The sequence below is a fragment of the Sminthopsis crassicaudata genome, chromosome 4 (assembly GCF_048593235.1).
Source record: "Sminthopsis crassicaudata isolate SCR6 chromosome 4, ASM4859323v1, whole genome shotgun sequence".
In the NCBI taxonomy this organism is placed as follows: Eukaryota; Metazoa; Chordata; class Mammalia; order Dasyuromorphia; family Dasyuridae; genus Sminthopsis; species Sminthopsis crassicaudata.
In genome coordinates, this window is record NC_133620.1 from 463,918,303 (window position 1) to 463,937,437 (window position 19,135).

At 47.9% G+C, this 19,135-nt stretch overlaps 1 protein-coding gene and 1 long non-coding RNA gene across 4 annotated transcripts in view; one reads left to right on the forward strand and one right to left on the reverse strand.

The window, feature by feature from the left end:
• Window positions 1–7,394, reverse strand: part of LOC141540260 (uncharacterized) — a 36,341-nt gene extending 28,947 nt beyond the window's left edge. For 2 of the 3 annotated variants that reach the window (XR_012481502.1, XR_012481504.1), the window contains exon 1: window positions 7,249–7,393. This is a non-coding gene — a long non-coding RNA (uncharacterized LOC141540260). Of the gene's footprint in view, window positions 1–7,248 lie in introns of all 3 variants that reach the window. The other variant, XR_012481503.1, reaches the window with a different exon arrangement.
• A 3,800-nt stretch (window positions 7,395–11,194) lies between these two features.
• Window positions 11,195–13,696, forward strand: ABHD11 (abhydrolase domain containing 11). The gene is made up of 6 exons (XM_074264071.1): window positions 11,195–11,413; window positions 11,715–11,850; window positions 11,937–12,110; window positions 12,750–12,920; window positions 13,110–13,294; window positions 13,389–13,696. Exons 1-6 carry the CDS (start codon window positions 11,298–11,300, stop codon window positions 13,519–13,521), a joined length of 915 nt encoding a protein of 304 aa, XP_074120172.1. The 5' UTR covers window positions 11,195–11,297; the 3' UTR covers window positions 13,522–13,696.
• Window positions 13,697–19,135: the final 5,439 nt, after the last annotated feature.

The window sequence follows — 19,135 nt, forward strand, 5'->3', positions numbered from 1 at the left end:
TCCAATAAGAAGAAGAAGAATGAGGAGGAGGAAGGAAGGAAGGAAGGAAGGAAGGAAGGAAGGAAGGAAGGAAGGAAGGAAGGAAGGAAGGAAGGAAGGAAGGAAGGAAGGAAGGAAGGAAGGAAGGAAGGAAGGAAGGAAGGAAGGAAGGAAGGGAGGGAGGGAGGGAGGGAGGGAGGAAGGAAGGAAGGAAGGAAGGAAGGAAGGAAGGAAGGAAGGAAGGAAGGAAGGAAGGAAGGAAGGAAGGAAGGAAGGAAGGGAGGGAAGGGAGAGAGAGAGGGAGGGAGGGAAGGAGGAAAGAAGGAAGGAAGGAAGGAAGAAGGAAGAAAGGAAGAAAGGAAGGAAGGAAGGAAGGAAGGAAGGAAGGAAGGAAGGAAGGAAGGAAGGAAGGAAGGAAGGAAGGAAGGAAGGAAGGAAGGAAAGAGAGGGGAAAGAGAGGGAGGGAGGAAGGAAAGATGGAAGGAGGGAGTGTCCATTCCTCAGAAAAGCTGACTTTAGAGTCAGAAGGCGACTTTCTTTCACAAAAACGACCTCCAAAACTTGTGGCGACACCTAGATCAGGAAAGACTTCAGAGCTTCAGTCCAAACCACTTTACAAAGAGGGAAACTGAGGCCAAGAGTGGTTCCAGGGCTTGCCCAAAGCCGGGAGTGACCCAGATGTCAAAGACAGGATTTTGACTCCGAATCCAGCCCTCTGTCACCTTCTCTGGGCCTCAGTTTCCTCATCTGTAAAATGGAAAAGATGTGACAATAAGAGGTCTGTAAAAGCGGGGCTCATTTCAGTGTTAGTTACTATTTTGTGGCTTCCTTTGGCCGCTTTCCTCCCCAGGCGCCCCCAGACAACGCTCGGGGACTTCAGAAAGAAAAGGGGCGGCCTCCTGTTGCGAGCAGAGAATAGACAGCCTGACTCTGTGCGAGAAGGGCATGTACCCATTTAGGAGAATCAGGGGGGTTCCCGGCAGCGGGCACGGCGGCAATCTTGCCAACCTCTTCCCAGGTCTAGGCGATTAAATCTTAGTGAAAAGCTGCCCAGAGGGCACTGGATCAACCCACAATTTGCCTAAACTAAGCCGGGCTGGCCGGGCAGAGCCTGGGGGCAGGGAGATCTCCCCACTGTCCAGCAGTGCCCCCTGCAGTCCGGCCCAGGGGGGTCGCACCTCCTGGCCCCTAACCACCGGGCCATGCTGAATGCCCACTGTCACCCCAGGAGGGGGAGGGGAGAGATGGGGGAGGGGAGAGGCCTCCCTCAGCCACCAACCTCCCCCTCCCCTAGGAATTTACCCAAGTGACCTCCCCGGGCTGTCTCCGTGGCAACCAGGGCCCCAGAGCCCCAGGGGCCAGTCTGTCTGCGGCAGAACAAGCAGGCCGATTGTCCCGGCTCAGCCGGGCAGGTGAAACCCAGGCCCACGTGACCGATACTGGGACAGGTGCAAGATACTTGACACTTACCTCCTCTCGGCTCCCTCCCCCCCTTTGCCCGCCTTCCTGATCCCGGGCCAGCCAGTCACAGCACAGAGTCTGTTACCAGGGCAACTGAGCCCGCCTTCCAAGTCACCTGAAGGGACAGTAGCAATAGCAGATCCCCACCCAGACCACACGTACGTGCGTGTGTGTACTGTAGGACCCCCCTCTGCAAAGCCACTAAAACAACCCCCCATCCCCCAATCTTTGCCGTGCTGCCTCCCGTTTCCGGTCTCATCTTAATTTTAATAGATAAATAAATAAATAAATAAATAGTTAAATAAATAAATAAATAAATAAAATAAAATAGAATAGCACCATGTGTCAATGCGCAAAATCCATGAAGCACCAAAGAAAATTTTCCAACAAGTTAATTCAGTTCAGATCTGATTATGTTCATTTCAAAAAGATATCATACAACTGGGGGTAAAGGCTTTGTGAAAACGTGTAAAATGGGAGTTATTGTGAGGATCAACAGAACCCTTTCCACGCTTTCAAATGCGTAGCTACAGAAATGGGAGGAGATGGGATTGTCTTTCTTGATCGTCACAATAACCTTGGGAAGTAGGGTTATGAATCTGCCTTTTTGTTGTTGTTGTTTTACAGATGAGAAAACAGACTGAAGCTCTTCCTAGTTTCTAGTTTTCTTCCCATACTCTAGGATCCGGAAATACCAGGCGACTTGCTGGTTCTCTCACACGATGTTCCTTTGTACTCCCCGGTACTCCCCCTCCTCATCTCTGCCCTCCTTCTGTCCTTTGTGAGACTCAGTTTACATTTTACGATGTAGTAGGAAGGGCCTGGAATCAGGAAGACCTAACTTTGAAAGCCTCAGACACTTCCTAGCTGTGTGACCTTAAGCAAGTCACTTAACGCATTTTGCCTTGGATTTCTCATCTGTATAATGAGTTGAAGAGAGAAATGGCCAACCACGCCACACCTTTGCCAAGAAAACCCCCAAAGAGGCCCAGAGAGTCAGACCTAACTGGATACATCCCACTTGCTGCCAAAGGCCTTTCCAGAACTCTTAATCCCTTCTGAGTGTATCTTCTATTTATTCTGCATTGACCTTGGAGGTATATAATTGTTTACATGGTGTCTCTGCCATTAAAATGTGGGCTTCTTGAGGGCCGAGAATACGTTTTTTTGCTTTTTATCCAAAGCTTTAGTACAAGGTAAGTGCTAACCAACCTTGCAGGCTCACACAGATAGTAAGAAGTTAAGGTGAAATTGTAACAGAGATCTTCTAAACTTCAAATCTAGCGTTTTAGCCAGCATGTTTTTCTCTCAATTTAAAAGAAGTGTTTTACCAGCTTAATACTTCAAGGAATTGTTGTGCTTCGCTACTCCCCCTCTGCCCATGCAGATCACAGGGCACAGAATAGAGGGGGGAAAAAGACTTACTCCAGAGGGTGAAGTCATAGTTCAAATGTCATATGTTTTGGCAGTAATCAAGAGAGAAAAGGCATTAGTCCACCCTCAGTATAGTTCCTAGAACACAGTAAGTATGTAATAAATGTTTATTGACTGACTGTTCAAGTGTGGCTTGGACTAGATGGCCACTGAGCTCCCTCCCATCTTGGCAAAGGTACTGGAATGGTTGGCCATTTCCTTCCTCAACTCATTTTACAGAGGAGGAAACTGAGGCAAAATGCATTAAGTGACTGGCCCAACATTATACAGATTCAGTAATTGTGCCTTGAGGGGGACCATGGAGCCAGAAGAGCTTGGTTGGCAAAGGAGCCAAGATCATGGAGATGCTGGTTAGCTAGAAACACTTGGAACACTTCAATAAGATCCATTTTCTTTTCTATGTAGGAATGCCCTCTAGTGGTGAGGACTCATTCTCCCCTTCTCATCCCTTCTTCCACCTAACCAAGTATAATCCATCTCCTTCTCCGAACCTTTGCCCAGGTTATCCCCTATATGTAGAATACAGTCCATCCTCCATTCCTTAGGATACCCAAATTCCTCCAAACCTCTACTTAAGGGCACAATTCCCATGTAAAGCCTTTCCTGATCCTCACCCTAAGCCCCACAAATATGTATTTATTTTGCATAAAATTAATAAATGGTATCTCTCCTAGTTAAAATGAAATTTCTTGAATAGAGAACATGTTACTCTTGTATTTCTATCTATCCCCAACTTAGTGGAGGCCCTGGTATTTAATTCTCATCAACAGTGATGAAATGATAGGCCATGATTTTCATTTTCATGTTTCTATAGAAATAGGGACTGAACCTTCCATTGCCCTCACATCAGTTCCCTCTCTTAATGCCAATCAGTATTTTCTCTATAATTTCTAGAGCCTTAAAGAGTTTCCTGAAATACTGGTAAGTTATCAAGTTTGCCAGTAGGTCAAAAGTCAAAAGTGGGACTGGAACCCAGGCCCACTATATCACTTACATGAAAGGAAAATGCTGCACTCTGTGTTTAGCCAGTTTGTCAGAGACAAGAAGCAAGAAACATTCCCATTGGGAGGCAGGGAGAGAGGAAGGGAAAGAGAGAGGTAGATAGACCCAGAGAAAGAGGGAGAGAGGGAGATAGACTGATAGGCTCAGGGAAGAAGGGAGAGATAAAGAGAGATGGCAGAGAAGAGAGAGAAAGAGGAGAGAGGAAAGGGAGAGAAGAGAGAAAGAAGTAGAGGGAGAAAAAAGTGGGGAGACAAAAATGGAGAGGAGAGGGAAAGGAGAGAGAGAAATAGAGATGGGGAGGGAGAACGAGGGAAGAGAAGAAACACAGAATAAGAGAGAGAAATGGAGGGGGAGAAGGGATAGGGCAAGAGAAGACAGACAGAGACAGAGAGAAAAAGAGATACGGAGACAGAGAGACAGGCAGAATATGTTCAGGGGAGACAGAGACAGAGAACTTCCTCTGGCAACTAGAATTCCCAAGCAAAGGTCATACATTTTTCCCTTAGCAACATTAAACAGAGGTTTAGGGTTTTGTTTTAGGGTTTGTTTACCAAACAGAGCAATAGGCCTGTTAATATTGGAGGCACATGCTTGGAGATGATCTGCCTTGCAAGAAAATTCCAAGGTCCATCTGTCTCTCAACCAGGGCCAGAGTAAACAGAAACCTCACCTCTCCCAATAAACTTCGGGCAACACAAGGCTGTGCCCTGTGCCTGATCACCCTCTCTGGTCTCTGATAAACTTCAGGATGTAAAACCTTTCTTGATGTGACGTACAGGCCTGTCTTGATGTGGGTCCAGGAGAAGTCAGGAGAAGAAGGCCAATGGCCCTGTCTATGGAGGCCCTGTTGCTATGATGCTTTTACTCCTTCTTACAGGTGCCAGGCTAGCCAGTAGATTATTCCTCTTCATCCCATTCCCCTTAAAGAATCCAAGGGTTGATTTCAGAACTCCCCGTGTTTGTTCTATGTCCTTGAAATTCTTCCAGAGCTAAGAACCTCTTCTTTGAAAAGTTGGTGACATAACCCGAGTCCTCCCCACTCCCAGGATCACACAAGGTCAACATAAGAGCGGAGGCAGCTGTTGCCCTCCTTGTGTTTGCTTTGTGTATGGAGCGTGGCACACTCCAGCTCAGCTCTGCCCTTGGCTCTTGGTTTCCTTACCATCAGCTTGGCTGTTGACTTTTGTTATAACAATAGGTTATTAACACTCAGTTTTGTGTGTCTTTCTAGGCCTTGATTTGGTTCAGTTACCCACGATTACCTCACTCTCAAACCCACACATATATTTCTGCAAAAAAGAAAAAGAAAATCCTGAGCAGGAAAGTCTGATGCCAGTTGCCATACAAATTCCTTGCTAAGGTAGACCAACAGTGACCGGGCTGTTCCCATATCACACATCCTGGGGTACAATGAAGCCCTACTCTAGAGCAACTACAAGGGATAGCCTCGGATTAGATCCCACTTCATGAAGCCATGGGACAAGTAGAGGGGACCTCGGAGGCCGTCTAGTCCAACCTCTTCATCTTACAGGTGGAGAAACTGAGGCTCAGAGCAGTCTCTCAAAATTCAATTTGTCCAAAATGGAGTTCATTATCTTTCTCACCAAACTTTCCCTTCTTCCTAAATTTAAAAGTAATTGTTATTGAGAGTACCAGAATTTTCTGTCACCCAGACTCATAACCTGGGGGTTAGTTATCTTCAACTTCTCCCTCACCTAACATAGTCGATCAGCTGTCAAATCTTGCTGTCCCTAGCTACTCTAGGGGGATAGAGCCCTGAACATGAGCTTGGGAACACTTGATTTCAAATCCCCCAAAAGTCACTTACTAGCAAGTCACTTAATCTCTGAATGCCTCAGTTTCCTCATCTGTAAACACTTCCCGGGCCTGTTATGAGGATAAAATGAAATATTTAAAGTATTTTGATTGAGCTCTCAGGGTCCCACAGATGATACATATCAGAGGCTTTTTTTGGGGTTCAGAGTCACTGATTCCACAGCCAGCCTTTTTTCCACTTCCCCCCAGGTGTAACCCATGAAAGTTAAAGGTCAGAGAATCAATCACCTTATAAGCAGATTCCATTCAGTTGTAAGGCTAGAATTTGGAAGGCAGGTCGGGTTTTTAAAAGTCTGAGGATGAGGAGGGAGAGGTTGGCTGTCCCAGCCTACCAGGGATCATCTGCCTACATGACAATTCATTTTCCTTCATCTCCCAAGCTACAATAAACCATTTAGTTTGACCTTTTCACCCCCAGTCCCCTTGCTCCCAGGGTTTGGGCTCAGATGTGCAGATCTCCTTTCCTAATGAGGTTAACAAAGATTCATTAAAACACTACCTGGCGTGTTTAAAGAGAGTCTCTCTCCAGGGACCTCAAAGCCCTCCCAAGATTAAAAACAAAATTCCTGATGGCTTCTCCACAGAAAGCAAGCCAGGTTTTACAGGTATGGAGATGGAGTCAGGAAGCATTCTGCCCCAGATCAAAGGTCCTGCTGTATTAGCGTTCTGAGGCCCAGTGCTAATCAAGGTGCAGGGTTTCCTCTGAATGCTAACCACTGGACTTGAGAGAGAATTCTGTTCCACTGAGGGGCCAGTGGCTACACCCCTAACCCCAAGCCTCAGAACATAGCCTCACTGTAGTCCAGACTACACCCCTAGGCCCAGACCACAGACTGCATCCTTAGCATTCTACCCTGGTCTGAGATCTCCAAGCCCAATTCAAGACTAACTCTGAGCCCCAAGCTATATGTTTGGTCAAAGAATAAACTAACAATATCAGAAACTTAAGAAGTTCCCCAAACACAAAGGTCATGTAGAGAGAACCAGATTGCCCATAAGGTCTTGGGTCCCTGATTTCTGGTGTGATCTGGAGCCAGTCCCCTGAATTTCCCTGAAGCAATCTGAAAATGAGGGGTTGCCCTGGCTGGCTGAGGTCTCATCTCTCCCCCAATGATGGCCCTAATCCTACATATGGTTCTGGCTTAAGTAAATGGGGCTGATGCTGGTGAGCAGGGCAGATTTGTTACAAAGGAAGCCCCGATCACTTCTTGGGCTCAAGAATCTTTCTCTCCAACAAAGTTCTTCCAAAACTAGAAGTCCTCTGTTCCATACTTCAGGAAGGATTTAATTAACTCTAGGTTCTCCAGGCTTCCTCAGAGTGAGAGGAAGCCCTAACTTCTTTTAATCTCAGATAAAATCCCATCTTCTGCATCAAAAGTTTATCCTGTCTCTGCAGGGCCTAGAGCCAAGAATATACAAGCTCAAAATCTAGTTTTAGATGCCTCTCAGCTATGTGTCCCTGGGCAAGTCACTTAACCTGTTTGCCTCAGTTTCCTTAACTGTAAAATTTGATGACCGTGTTAGCACCCTGGATACCTTAGAATCAGCCGGAGTCAGGATAAGCAAAAGTCATTGTTCCTGGTCTTTAGTAGTAGAAGTCAAGGGAATGGATGCATAGGATCTCCACGATGTCACCTCTTAGTCTCCCTCTCAGAAGTGACCCTGGCTAGACTCACTCCACCTCGTAGTCCCTCCCACAATTCTCTGTATACACCAAATGATTGGACCAGCACAGGATAGTGGGAAGGGCCATTTTCTGAGCATATTCTTATAGAGTATTGTCTAATTGGTAATTAGCTTTAAGTGCTCGATTGTCTAACCTCAGTGCATTAACTCAGGAGTTTCAGCCCTTTACATCTCCTGCTTTCTTTTGTTTTAGAACACAGGTGGTTACAACATCCCTGACTTCTCAGGGAGGTGAGAACCCCAAAAAGGAGGTGATCACTCCCTCCCTGACATCTCGGAAGGGAGATGAAAAGTACCAAAAGGAAGTGGGGATTGCTGGAGGGTTTCTAGGCTGAAGGGTCTTTTTAGAAACAGGTATGCATAAACCCATCAGCATGGGAGGTATTACACACACAGGTAGCAATAACGCAAAGGCTATTAGTGATGACTCTCCCCATAGTCAGTGCAGGCTCGATGTGGTGTAACAAACATGAATTGTACATGCAAGTAGTGATATATCAAACAATATAAATCAACACGGTCTTGTAAAAGATTTCCAGAAGTCCTAGAAGGAGGGTATGTAAACAACAGTCACACATATGCCTTCTTCAGCAACCAAGAGATAGTCCAAAACCAATCTATTGTCCATTGCTTCACATGTCAGGGAATCCAATGATCCCTGCAAGTTTTTGAAGTCCTGCAACAGTCTTTTTTATGTGTTAAGGAATCCAAGGATTCCTGCAGATTGTGAAGTCCTGCAACAATTTTGTCATTTCTCAGAAAATCCAATGATTCCTGAGGGTTTAGAAGTCCTATAATAGTCTTATCATGACTCAGAGAATCTAGTGATTCCTGAGGATTTTGAATTTCAACAACAGTCTTATCAAGTCTCAGAGAATCCAATGATTCCTGAGGGTTTTCAAGTCTTACAAAAATCTTTTCATGTCTCAGGGATTCCAATGATTCCTGAGGATTTTGAAGTCCAATAATTTTTTATGTCCATGAGTCAAATGCCATATCTACCAGGCTCTTTCAGTGGTGGGCACAATCAATGATGGAACCACCCGATGTTTCTTGGGTCTTCTCCTTCATTTCAAGGGTCTTCTCTGTCTCTCTCTGATGGACAAGGCAAATAGGGCTCATTGGCACTCATCTGATTCCTTCTCCATCTGTAGAGATACAAGCAAACCTTCTCCCCCAAGCAGTTAACCTATCTGGTCCCTTCCATTCATCACTTTCTGGGTCTCTCCACATTAACTGGTGATTATCTAAAGAGAATGGAGCTGCTCACACTGAACACTGCCCTTCCAGTGGGTTATAAAACCTGTCTGCTGGAGCCAGTGCATCTTTGTCAAAGATCAAGAAGTTAATAATATAAAGGGCTAGATTTAGAAGTTCTCTAGGGTTACCTATGGCTCCCCCTTTCTTTTGTTTTTGGAGGAGCGTCTTAATGTCTCTGTTTCTCCTCTCTACTATTGCCTGTCCTTGAGGATTAAAGGGTATGCCAGTAGTGTGTAAAATCTTATACTGTGCACAAAAGTGTGCAAAATGTTCACAAGTATACGCAGGTCCATTGTCTGTTTTTATTGTTTGTGGCACACCTATAATTGCAAAAGCTTGTATAAGGAATTCAGTGACCACTCAAGCTGTCTGTTTTGCTGCTGGTATTGCAAAAGTGAATCCTGAAAAGGTGTCTACCACAAAATGGATAAAAGACAGATGACCAAAAGATTTATAATGGATCATATCCACTTGCCAAATTTCATTACGTCTCAAACCACGAGGGTTCTTCCTTGGAGGGAGTGTAGGCGCATGGAAAGGAAGGCAAGCTGGACAGGCTTTTACTATGCTCCTAGCTTCCTCTCTTATTATTCCAAATTGTAAATGTAAAGCTCAAACAGCCTGATGATATTTAAAATGAGATTCTTGGGCTTCTTGAAATAAAGGAGTATTGGCCAACATGGTTAGAAAGCTATCTGCCTTTGAATTACCATCAAAAATAGGACCTGGAAGTCTGCTATGAGAGTGGACATGCAAGATATAAATCTTACCTGGATGCTTTCTCACTTGCTTTTGAAGTTCCTTAAAGAGCTGATATATATTGGAGGCTACAAATTTTATTTGGGCTGTGGCAATTCTTTGTACCACACCTACTGAATAGGCCAAATCAGATATTATATTCATATCTCCTGGACAATTCATTCTGCTGAGTGGACTGGAAAGGAGTTCTGACTATTCTCTTTATAGTTAAGTCACAATAGTATATAGTGCAAATATTATGTTTGGATGCATCTGTAAAGATAGTTCGTCCTTTAAGAGGAACTTTAGAAACCCTTTCTTCAAGAATCCATCGCCAATTATGTAATAGTCTGATTATCTTTAACGGAGACCCATGTGTAAAATTTGGAGTTGTGGCCAATAAAATTTGTCACTCTGGTATGGTTTCACAGCATACATTAATTTGTGCATTAGTATAAAAGGTGTATATCTTGTCAGGTCTTATCCCAGATAATTGTACTGCTTGCTTAATGGCCTTTAATAAAATTCTAGCCACAAGTATTGGGTAAGGAGTAAGGCTTTGTCCTGGTTGTACTGGGAGATTCACCCACTATCACACTGTCTCCTTGATGAAGGACTGCTGTAGGTACCTCTTGTGTAGCAAAAACTTATATTTCCAAAGGTTTTTGAGTGACTCTTTTAACCACATTGGATAAAGCCAGTTCAACTTCTCTCAAAGCCCCTTGAGCTTCTTTTGTAAGCTGGCGTGGTGAATTTAAAGCACTGTCTCCTCTTAAAATGTCATATAATGGTTGCAACTGATAGGTAGCCAAGCCTAATAACACTGGACACATCCATTGGATATCTCCTATCAATTTCTGGAAATCATTTAAGGTGTTTAACTTCTCTGTTCTTAAGGAAAGTTTTTGTACTGTGAGTGTCTTAGGATATACTTCATATGCCAAATATTGAAAAGGAGCATGTCTTTGAATTTTTTCTGGAGCTATGTGCAATTTACAATTCCTTAGAGTTTCCATGGTCTTTTATACACATGCTTTTAACATTTGCTCCTCAGGTGCACATCCCAACATAACATCCATGTAATGTAATAACATTACTTTTGGAAATGCTTTTCTTACTGGAGTAAGAGCAGCAGCAACATACATTTGACACATAGTAGGGCTGTTTTTCATTCCTTGTGGCAAAACTGTCCATTCATATCTTTTATAAGCTCAGCTAAGTTCTACCCCTCTAGATAAGGAGGATATGAAAAGATTTGTCTTTTGGGCACAAAAATTTGTCTTTTGGGAGGCATCCACAGCCAGATTTAACTCCTGGCTTTCTGACCCAGGCCTGCACTCTGCAGCCCCATACAAAGTGGGGGGAGGAAGGGGGAGGGGAGGACAAAGAGGAAGGACAGAAGGAGGACGAGAAAAGAGAAGAGGACAGGGGAGGAGGGGGAGAGGGAAGGAGAAAAGGGAGGAAGAGGAGGAGAGGGAAAGAGGGGCAGAAAGAGGAAAAGGAAGAGAGGGGATGAGAAAGAGAAAGGAGGAGAGGGAAAGGAGAAAGGGCAGGAGGAGGAAGAAAAGGAGGGGGAGGAGGAGCAGAGGGGAGGCTTGGGGGGACTCGCTGTAGGCCCAGGCCTGCTGGAGGTAGGCCCAGACAGCTCGAGGCAGGCCCAGCCTTAAGGGATTAGGGTGACAGAAGTGAGGGAGAGGAAGGCGGGGCGGAGGGCGGGGCTCCCGCAGAACTAGGGCGCGGATTGGAAGAAAGAAAAGAAAGTGACAAGGGGCGGGCCCGGCGTGGGGGAGGAAGTGGGCGGGTCCGAAGGAGGGACTGCAGGGCGCACGCGCGAGGGCCGTCTCTGTGGCTGCGCCGGGACGCTTTGCTGTGGAGAGGCAGGACCTGTGGCAGCTGGGAGCATGGGGCACTGGGTCCGGTCCTGGAGTTTCGGGGGGTCGGCCCTGAAGCCTTCACTGCCTTCCCTGGGGCCTGGCTTCTCTACGGCCCCTGCCGCTCTCGGGAGCAGCGGCCCCAGGTCAGCGGAGGACACGGGGAGGGGGAGGGGCGCCCCCCTGGGTCACGGCCCCTCCTCGCCATCACGCCCCCTCCCACGGCCCGAGTGGACCTCTCCTTTCCAGGCTCTCTTCTTCCTCCCCATCCTCCTCTCCCTCCTCCTCACCTCCCCCAGGTCTCTCCCTCCCGGGCTCTCCCCCCCTCCCATTCTGCACCCCCTGCCTTTATACTCCTAAATGCTCCTCCCGCATCAGCACCCTCCTCCCCCGTGTCTGTCACCTGCCCCTCCATCCCTGCGGCCCCTAATCCGTGTCCCCCCCCAGGCCGGTGCCCCTCTCCTACAAGCTGCTGGGCTCCTCGGACTCCCGCCCGCCCCTGGTCTTCCTGCACGGTTTGTTTGGCAGCAAAACTAACTTCCAGTCCATCGCCAAGATCCTGGGGCAGCAAACGGGCAGGAAGGTAAAGCCCCGGGGGGCGAGGGGAGAGTGGGGGGCAGTGCGCAGTGGGGGGGAAGGGCGGGGGCGCTGACGCGGCCTCTGCGGCAGGTGCTGATCGTGGATGCCCGGAACCACGGGGAGAGCCCGCACAATGCCGATGCCAGCTACGAGGCCATGAGCGCCGATCTGCAGGCCCTGCTCCCGCAGCTGGGCCTGGTCCCCTGCGTCCTCATCGGCCACAGCATGGGGGGCAAGACCGCCATGTTATTGGCGCTGCAGAGGGTAGGAGAGCGGGGGGAGGGGCTGCCGGGCGCTCGCTTTGCGCCAAAACGGCCCGCCCCAATTTTAGGGCATGGGAGGGGCAGCGCCCAGGGAGGGCACAGAGATGGCGGCGGTGCCCGACCAGGGACGACAGGGATGGCGGCGGTGCCCGACCAGGGACGACAGGGATGGCGGCGGTGCCCGACCAGGGACGGTCCTTCACTTGCGGACATGGGGAGGAAGCAGAGGCAGCCAGGGCCGAGGCCTGGGCCGGGTATACAGTGGCGCTCCATCAGTGCTTATTTCATGGCTGGAGCAGCCACAAGTCAGGACCCGGAGGACCCAGGGCCAGAGACGGAGCATTAGAGCTCCAGGGTCCTGCGGTCCCTGCGTGAGGAGGGTCCGCTCTGGTGGAGATAAAAGGTGGCGCAGTCAGAGCGGGGCGGGGGCGGGGCGGGGTTGCTCCCTGCTGCTCCCCGAAGGAGGAGGGGGTGCTTCCGGCGGGAGGAGGGGGTGCTTCCGGCCCGGGAGGGGCGGGCTCCAGGTCCCAGTTGTAAGCTTGGCTCAGTGGAGGGAGGGGCGCCGCTGGTGACTCCCCTTCCTCCGCTCTGGCTCTGACGGCCTGGGGGGCACCGCGGGCCACCCTCCTTCTCCCCGCAGCCGGAGCTGGTGGAACGACTGGTCCTGGTGGACATCAGCCCCACGCCGACCACGGCCGTCTCCGATTTCCCTTCCTACCTGGCGGCCATGAAGAACGTGCGCGTCCCCCCGGAGCTGCCCCTCTCTCAGGCCCGCAAAGTGGCGGAAGAGCAGCTCAGTCCCGTTATCCAGGTAATCCCGCCCGTCCGTGGGGCACGGCCGCCAAGCTGGGGGTGAGGACCCCCGGAGAGGCAGGGGCTGCAGGGGAACGCCCTCCCGCTTCCGTCCAGATCGCCCCGGACCTCCCCACGGGGCTGGGGGCACAGGGAGGCAGGAAGGCGGGTCCAGGGGAGGCCGCCCACCCAGCCCGCTTGCCCCCAGGACCTCAGCGTCCGGCAGTTCATCCTCACCAACCTCGTGAAAGCCAGCGATGGGCACTTCAAGTGGAGGGTCAACATTGAAGCCCTGGCCCAGCAGCTGGACAAGATCATGGACTTCCCCCGGCTCCAGAAATGCTACTCTGGCCCCACCCTCTTCCTCAGTGGCGCCAACTCGGAATTCATCCAGTAAGGCCGCTGGGGGGCGGGGCGGGGGAGGGGGTGGGGGGGCTCCCTTTACGCCTCGCCTTCCGCTTCTCAACCTCTGCCTCTGTCCCCGCAGGCCCAGCCACCACCCCGAGATCAAGCGTCTGTTCCCTCAAGCCAAGATCCTCTCCGTCCCGGGCGCCGGCCACTGGATCCACGCCGACCAGCCCCAAGACTTCATGAGCAGTATTAAACGCTTCCTGTGCTAGAAGCCCTCCCCCCCCCCCCCATCTGCACCGGCTCCCAAGCACCACGAGGGCCTGGGAGACCGGGCAGTGCCTCCCACCAGCGGAGAAGGAAGCCCTGTACCCCGACTCCCGCCCATCCCCAGTGGCCCCCCAACCCGTGTTTCAGAGTTTAACCAATAAAGCTGTTCGAGCAGTCTCCCCTCTCTTATTCTCAGCGCTACTGGACAAGCGGGTGGTCGAGAGACCCTTCTCTGCATCTGACGTTGGGCCTGCCCGGGACCGCTGTGACCCTATTTCTAAGGCAGAGGGGGGTTTCCCACTTTATGTGCCCACACAGAGTTGGGGGGTAGTCATATTTTATCATACAGAATTAGTGGCCCCTGAAACCCTCCCCGGAGAATATGGCCCGCCACAAGACACGGCTGGAAGTCCAGGTTTTTGATTAACCTCGAGGCCCTCACAGTAATTGGGAAATGGTTGAGGTTTGGGGGACTCTTTGGACATAGAGTTTGGATTGCTTGCAGGCTATCTGGTTAGCAGGGGGTGATGGGGGTCAGTAGGGTCAGAGGTGGGGCCAGATTTGCAGGATCTGGGAATTCCATGTAATCCAGCCGGGACTGAGCCCATGGGAACGATGAGATCATTATACGAGGTAGAGCCAGGGAAGAGCAGAAGCCTCAGGACAGAATCTGGAGAACACACAAGCGTGCATGTGATGTGGAGGAAGAAGCAGGGGAGATCCCCCAAAACCTAGGAAGAAATTCCTTCCTCCCCCGGGAGGAAGAGGGAATGGGAGTCCCAAGTGCTGCAGAGGCTGAGAAGGGTGAGTGGGGAGAGAAACCTCCAGAGGGGGGGGTTCAAGAGAGCTTTTGGTACCCCGGGGAGGAAGAGGGGAGACAGCAGGAGTTCAGTGGAAGAGCCACGGAGGACCTGATGCAAGGTTGGAGGAGACCCGAGTGTATTTGTAGCCCTGGTAAACAGACGGGAGCGTGGGGCGGAAATCTGCCGGAGGTGTCGGGAGGGAATGGCTCAGAAGCAAGCCCGGGAATAGGGCCCCCTCTGCCAGGTGGAAGTGGGGGGAGATGCCGAATGGTGCAAGTGAGAGGAAGCCCTTGGCTAGAAGTCTTCCCCTGACAACCCTGGAGGGAACCATGGGAAGTTGCAGACTAGAGAAGCTTCTGCCTTAAAGAGTAGAGAGCGGATTGTTTAGGGAGGAGGATTGTCTGGTGTATGGGAAGGCTCACCTGAGATTAGATAACTCCGAATTTTAGTGGACCTAGCTCAGGTACAGGAATGAAGGGGGAGGGAGGATTGGGGAAGAGCATGGGAGCCCAGGTGAGTTCTGGGAATCCCTACCCCAACTTCCCCTCCCACTGAAGAGCTGGGTCCCCAACAGCAATAAGACAAGAGGACAAAGTGTTTGAGATGGGCTCTCCAGCTCCAAAGAAAGTGTCAATCTGGGAGATCCATGGAGGGAAGATCAGTAAATTGGAAGATGGACTCTATCCACCTTCACCGAACCTCAACCAGCCATCGACCCCCTCCACCCACTGTCATCCACCCCTGTAGCCGCTACAGTAGCTACCTCACCCCTCATCCAGCCCACCTCCTCCCTGACAGACCCAGGAAGAGTAAGAATCCAGCCTTCCTGGGCTCCATTTGGGCTGGGAACTGAAATCCACCTGTTGGCCAGCTAAGTTTAGTAGAGCTGTATCATCATCCACATTTTACAATAAGGGCCTGTAAACATTCCATGAAAGAGAACAAATTCAGATTTCTCCGGTACGAGCAGGGGGGAACCAAAATATTTTGCACAGATTTTCCAGATGGGGGGTCAAAACTAACCCCCATAACATAGGATGACTCTAACTTAGGCTCTGTATTACACAGATAAAAGACAGACCCTTTTCGTTCCTGGTTATCTCAGAGAGGGATGGCTTGCCCAAGGTCCCACCTATAGAGCCTTCAAGGGCCACAAGGCTGATGCAAGAGGTCCAGAGAGGCTGCGGCCTGCCCGGGAGAGATTGTTGCCTTGGCTTGTGCAGAATGGAAGGCTCTATTGTTCCATGGGCCCTTCCAAAAGCAGCCCGATAACTGTGAGGAAGTCTCCAGAGGCACGGAGGGCTCTCGGGGCAGGACGTTCACCTTTATACTTGGCATTCTGGGAGAAAGAACTGACCCCTGTTCACTAATTAAGGATTCAAACTATGTATTGATAGAACATTAAATCACTAGTGAAATCAAGCAAAGTCAAGGGCAGTTTTCTGTCTCTCCATGGAAAAGCAGCGAAGAAGGACAGAACTCCTGGAAGCGGCTTTCTGCCTTTTCTCCCAGAGGCAGGAAGCTTCAAAAGCCAGATTGAACTCGGGTCCCCTAAATCCAGAAGCAGGTTCTTGACTTTCTACCAAATAATGTTTACTAACATTGAAATTGCAACCCAATCCCTTCAACTCCACATCCAGTGTCCTCTGTCTTGATGGAAAGATCCTCCAGGGCAGCTCTGGGAAGGAAATTGTCCACCTGTTGGAAAGATTTTCTTGCCAAAAGGGGAAGGAAGGAACATGCACGTGAGTTTCTTTAATTATCCCCCTGAAGTTGCCAGAGTAAGAAATGAAGTGACATGAGAGGTATGGAGCAGATAGAAGGCTAGAAGCACCCACAACAACATTGAGAGACTAAGAACAGACAAAAAAAAAAAAAAAAACCCACAAAACTTGTCCTTTTTGCAGATGATAGGGTAGAAGAAGCATGGGAGCCCAGGTGAGTTCTGGGAATCCCTACCCCAACTTCCCCTCCCACTGAAGAGCTGGGTCCCCAACAGCAATAAGACAAGAGGACTAAGTGTTTGAGATGGGCTCTCCAGCTCCAAAGAAAGTGTCAATCTGGGAGATCCATGGAGGGAAGATCAGTAAATTGGAAGATGGACTCTATCCACCTTCACCGAACCTCAACCAGCCATCGATCCCCTCCACCCACTGTCATCCACCTGCAGTAGCTACCTCACCGCTCATCCAGCCCACCCCCACCCCCTTAAAGAACCCCAGAGAATCAGCTAAAATATTTATTGAAACAATCAACAATTTCAGCAAAGGTGCAGGATATATAATGTAACACAGAGCAAGGCTGGACACCAGTATGCTGTGGAGCGGTGAACCATTCTGGAAAACACTTTGGAACTATTCCCCAAAAGTTATTAAATTGTTCAAGGATTCTTTCCACATCCTTTGGACCTAGAGATACCACTACAAGGCTTGTGCCCTGAAGAAATTTTTAAAAAGAAGGAGAAAAGGACTCATGTATACAACGATATTTATGGCAGCTCTTTTTTGGGGTTGCCAAAGAACTGGAAACTCAACTGTAGTCTTCACCTGGGGAAATGGCTGAACAAATTAAGCCATACACACGGGACGGACTATCATTGTGCTCTAATAAAAGATGAAGGGAATGATTTCAGAGAAACCTAGGAATATTTCTGAATTGATGCAGAGTGAAATGGGCAGACCCAGGAAAACAATTATACAATAACAATGTGCTACAAACAAACAATTTTAAAAGACTTTTGTAGTGACTTGCTATAATTCCAAAGGACCAAGGGTGAACAATATCATCTCCTCCTGACAGAGAAGTGATAGATTTGAGAGGCAGAAACACTTGAATTACACCAGTAATGATAAGTCATTGGATTTTTTTTCCTAAGCACTCTGATTCTTGCTCAGCTTTCCCTTTTCTATGTGGGAATAAACTTCCAGCACCTACCAGCTTTATGTTACATACTGGATACTTTTTTTACTTTTTGGGGGACTGGGGAGGAGGGCGGAAAGAGTACTAGACTAGAGCCAAAGTGGAATTTGTTGCTCAAGAGTCTGAAATGGGAGGGGAATGAAGCCCTGGGATCCCTAATTCCCCTAAGAGAAAACACCTGGAGTCTAATAATCCCAGGGGAAACCTCAAGGGCAAGTATCAGCTCTTGCCTCTGCTGGGCAGTTGTCCAGCTAACCACTGGTTGATAACTGGTGACTTCATAAAAAGGTAAAAAAGTCAAGTACATGATAACTGTATATATATACATGCCCAAAAGACACAGTAAAAGAACTTGAAGATGAACAACTAGGAGAAGCCAGTATAGTCTCAAAGAGAAAAAAGCAGAGGTTCTGAGACTGCAAGGCTCTCAGGACCCACCAAACTGGTGAGCTGATAAAGTTACTTTGGGAGTCTGAGTTGGGTGGTGGAAGCATCTTCCTCAGTTTCCCTCTTTTTTTTAGTCTTTGATTTTGAGATGGATAATAAATGGAAAGCCACTTCCAAAGGAGTTAGTTGGCAACTCCAAACTAGAAGTCCTGGAGCAGAGGCTCTATGTTATGGGCAGAATTTTGTTGGCTCTGGATTAGGCTAAATGAGTTCTGTGTCCTCTCTTACCTCGGACAGTTTGCCTTTCTTTATGTCAGGGCTTTAGATTGCCTTCTCCCCTTATCCTTCCCCATCCCCGACTCTGGGTCATCCCACCTTCTCAAGGTGCAGAACGGTTTCTGGAGGAAGTGTCAGCACCGAGATGACTGAGTTCCATGCAGAAGGCCTTGGTACATTTCTCTTGATGTGGTAAGAATGCAGGTGGAACACCTGGCTGTCCATCTCACTCTTGCCATTTAACTGTCCTCCGTTCACAAATTTGTGCAATTTTGGATGTTTTTTTTTAACCAGTGATGTAATGCTCAGCTTAGGTAAGCTGTCCTTTGAGAAAAAATCCAAGAGAATTAAATTCGGAATTCAAGAATTCAAGAGCACTCTGCTTAAGTTATAAACCCAGAATTCTTAGAGGCGCTCAGCATCCTCCACAACAGGTTAACCACTTTTTAGCAGGCAGTAATCTTCCCATTGGCCACTGGGGGGAACTCGAGACTACAAATGCTTGAACTGCGTCCTCTACGGATGGTCCTTTGTTCTAAGAAATTAGAAATCATTAAAGGAACCATGAAATTTCCCAAAGGAAATCCAGCCTCTTCCCCTCCTCTTGCTTAAATCTAGTCAGAACTACTGGCCAGAGGCTGTTTCTGGCTAAGATACACAAATGTATGTGTCCATGATAATTGTATATATGTGTGCACACATATAACTATATATAGTACATATATACTGTATATATAACATATATACTGTATATATATAGTACATCTAACACATATATAACTGTATATAACACATTTATGCTGTATATATAACTGTATATATATATACAGCATATATAACATATATACTGTATATATTACACACATATATAATTGTATATAACATATATATAACTATATATACTCTGTATATAACACATATACTGTATATATAACATATATAACTGTATATATATATAGTACATCTAACACATATATAACTATATATAACACATTTATGCTGTATATATAACTGTATATATATACAGCATATATAACATATATACTGTATATATTACACACATATATAATTGTATATAACATATATATAACTATATATACTCTGTATATAACATATATACTGTATATATTACACACATATATAATTGTATATAACTATATATACTCTGTATATAACACATATACTGTATATATAACATATATAACTGTATATAACATATATACTGCATATA

Bases quoted from the DNA above. Each gene is read 5' to 3' on its own strand.
- ABHD11 (XM_074264071.1), top strand. From the start codon at position 11,298: ATGGGGCACTGGGTCCGGTCCTGGAGTTTCGGGGGGTCGGCCCTGAAG. The intron at 11,414-11,714 runs GTCAGCGGAGGA...GTCCCCCCCCAG, and splicing joins CTCGGGAGCAGCGGCCCCAG to GCCGGTGCCCCTCTCCTACA. The intron at 12,111-12,749 runs GTAGGAGAGCGG...TTCTCCCCGCAG, and splicing joins TGTTATTGGCGCTGCAGAGG to CCGGAGCTGGTGGAACGACT.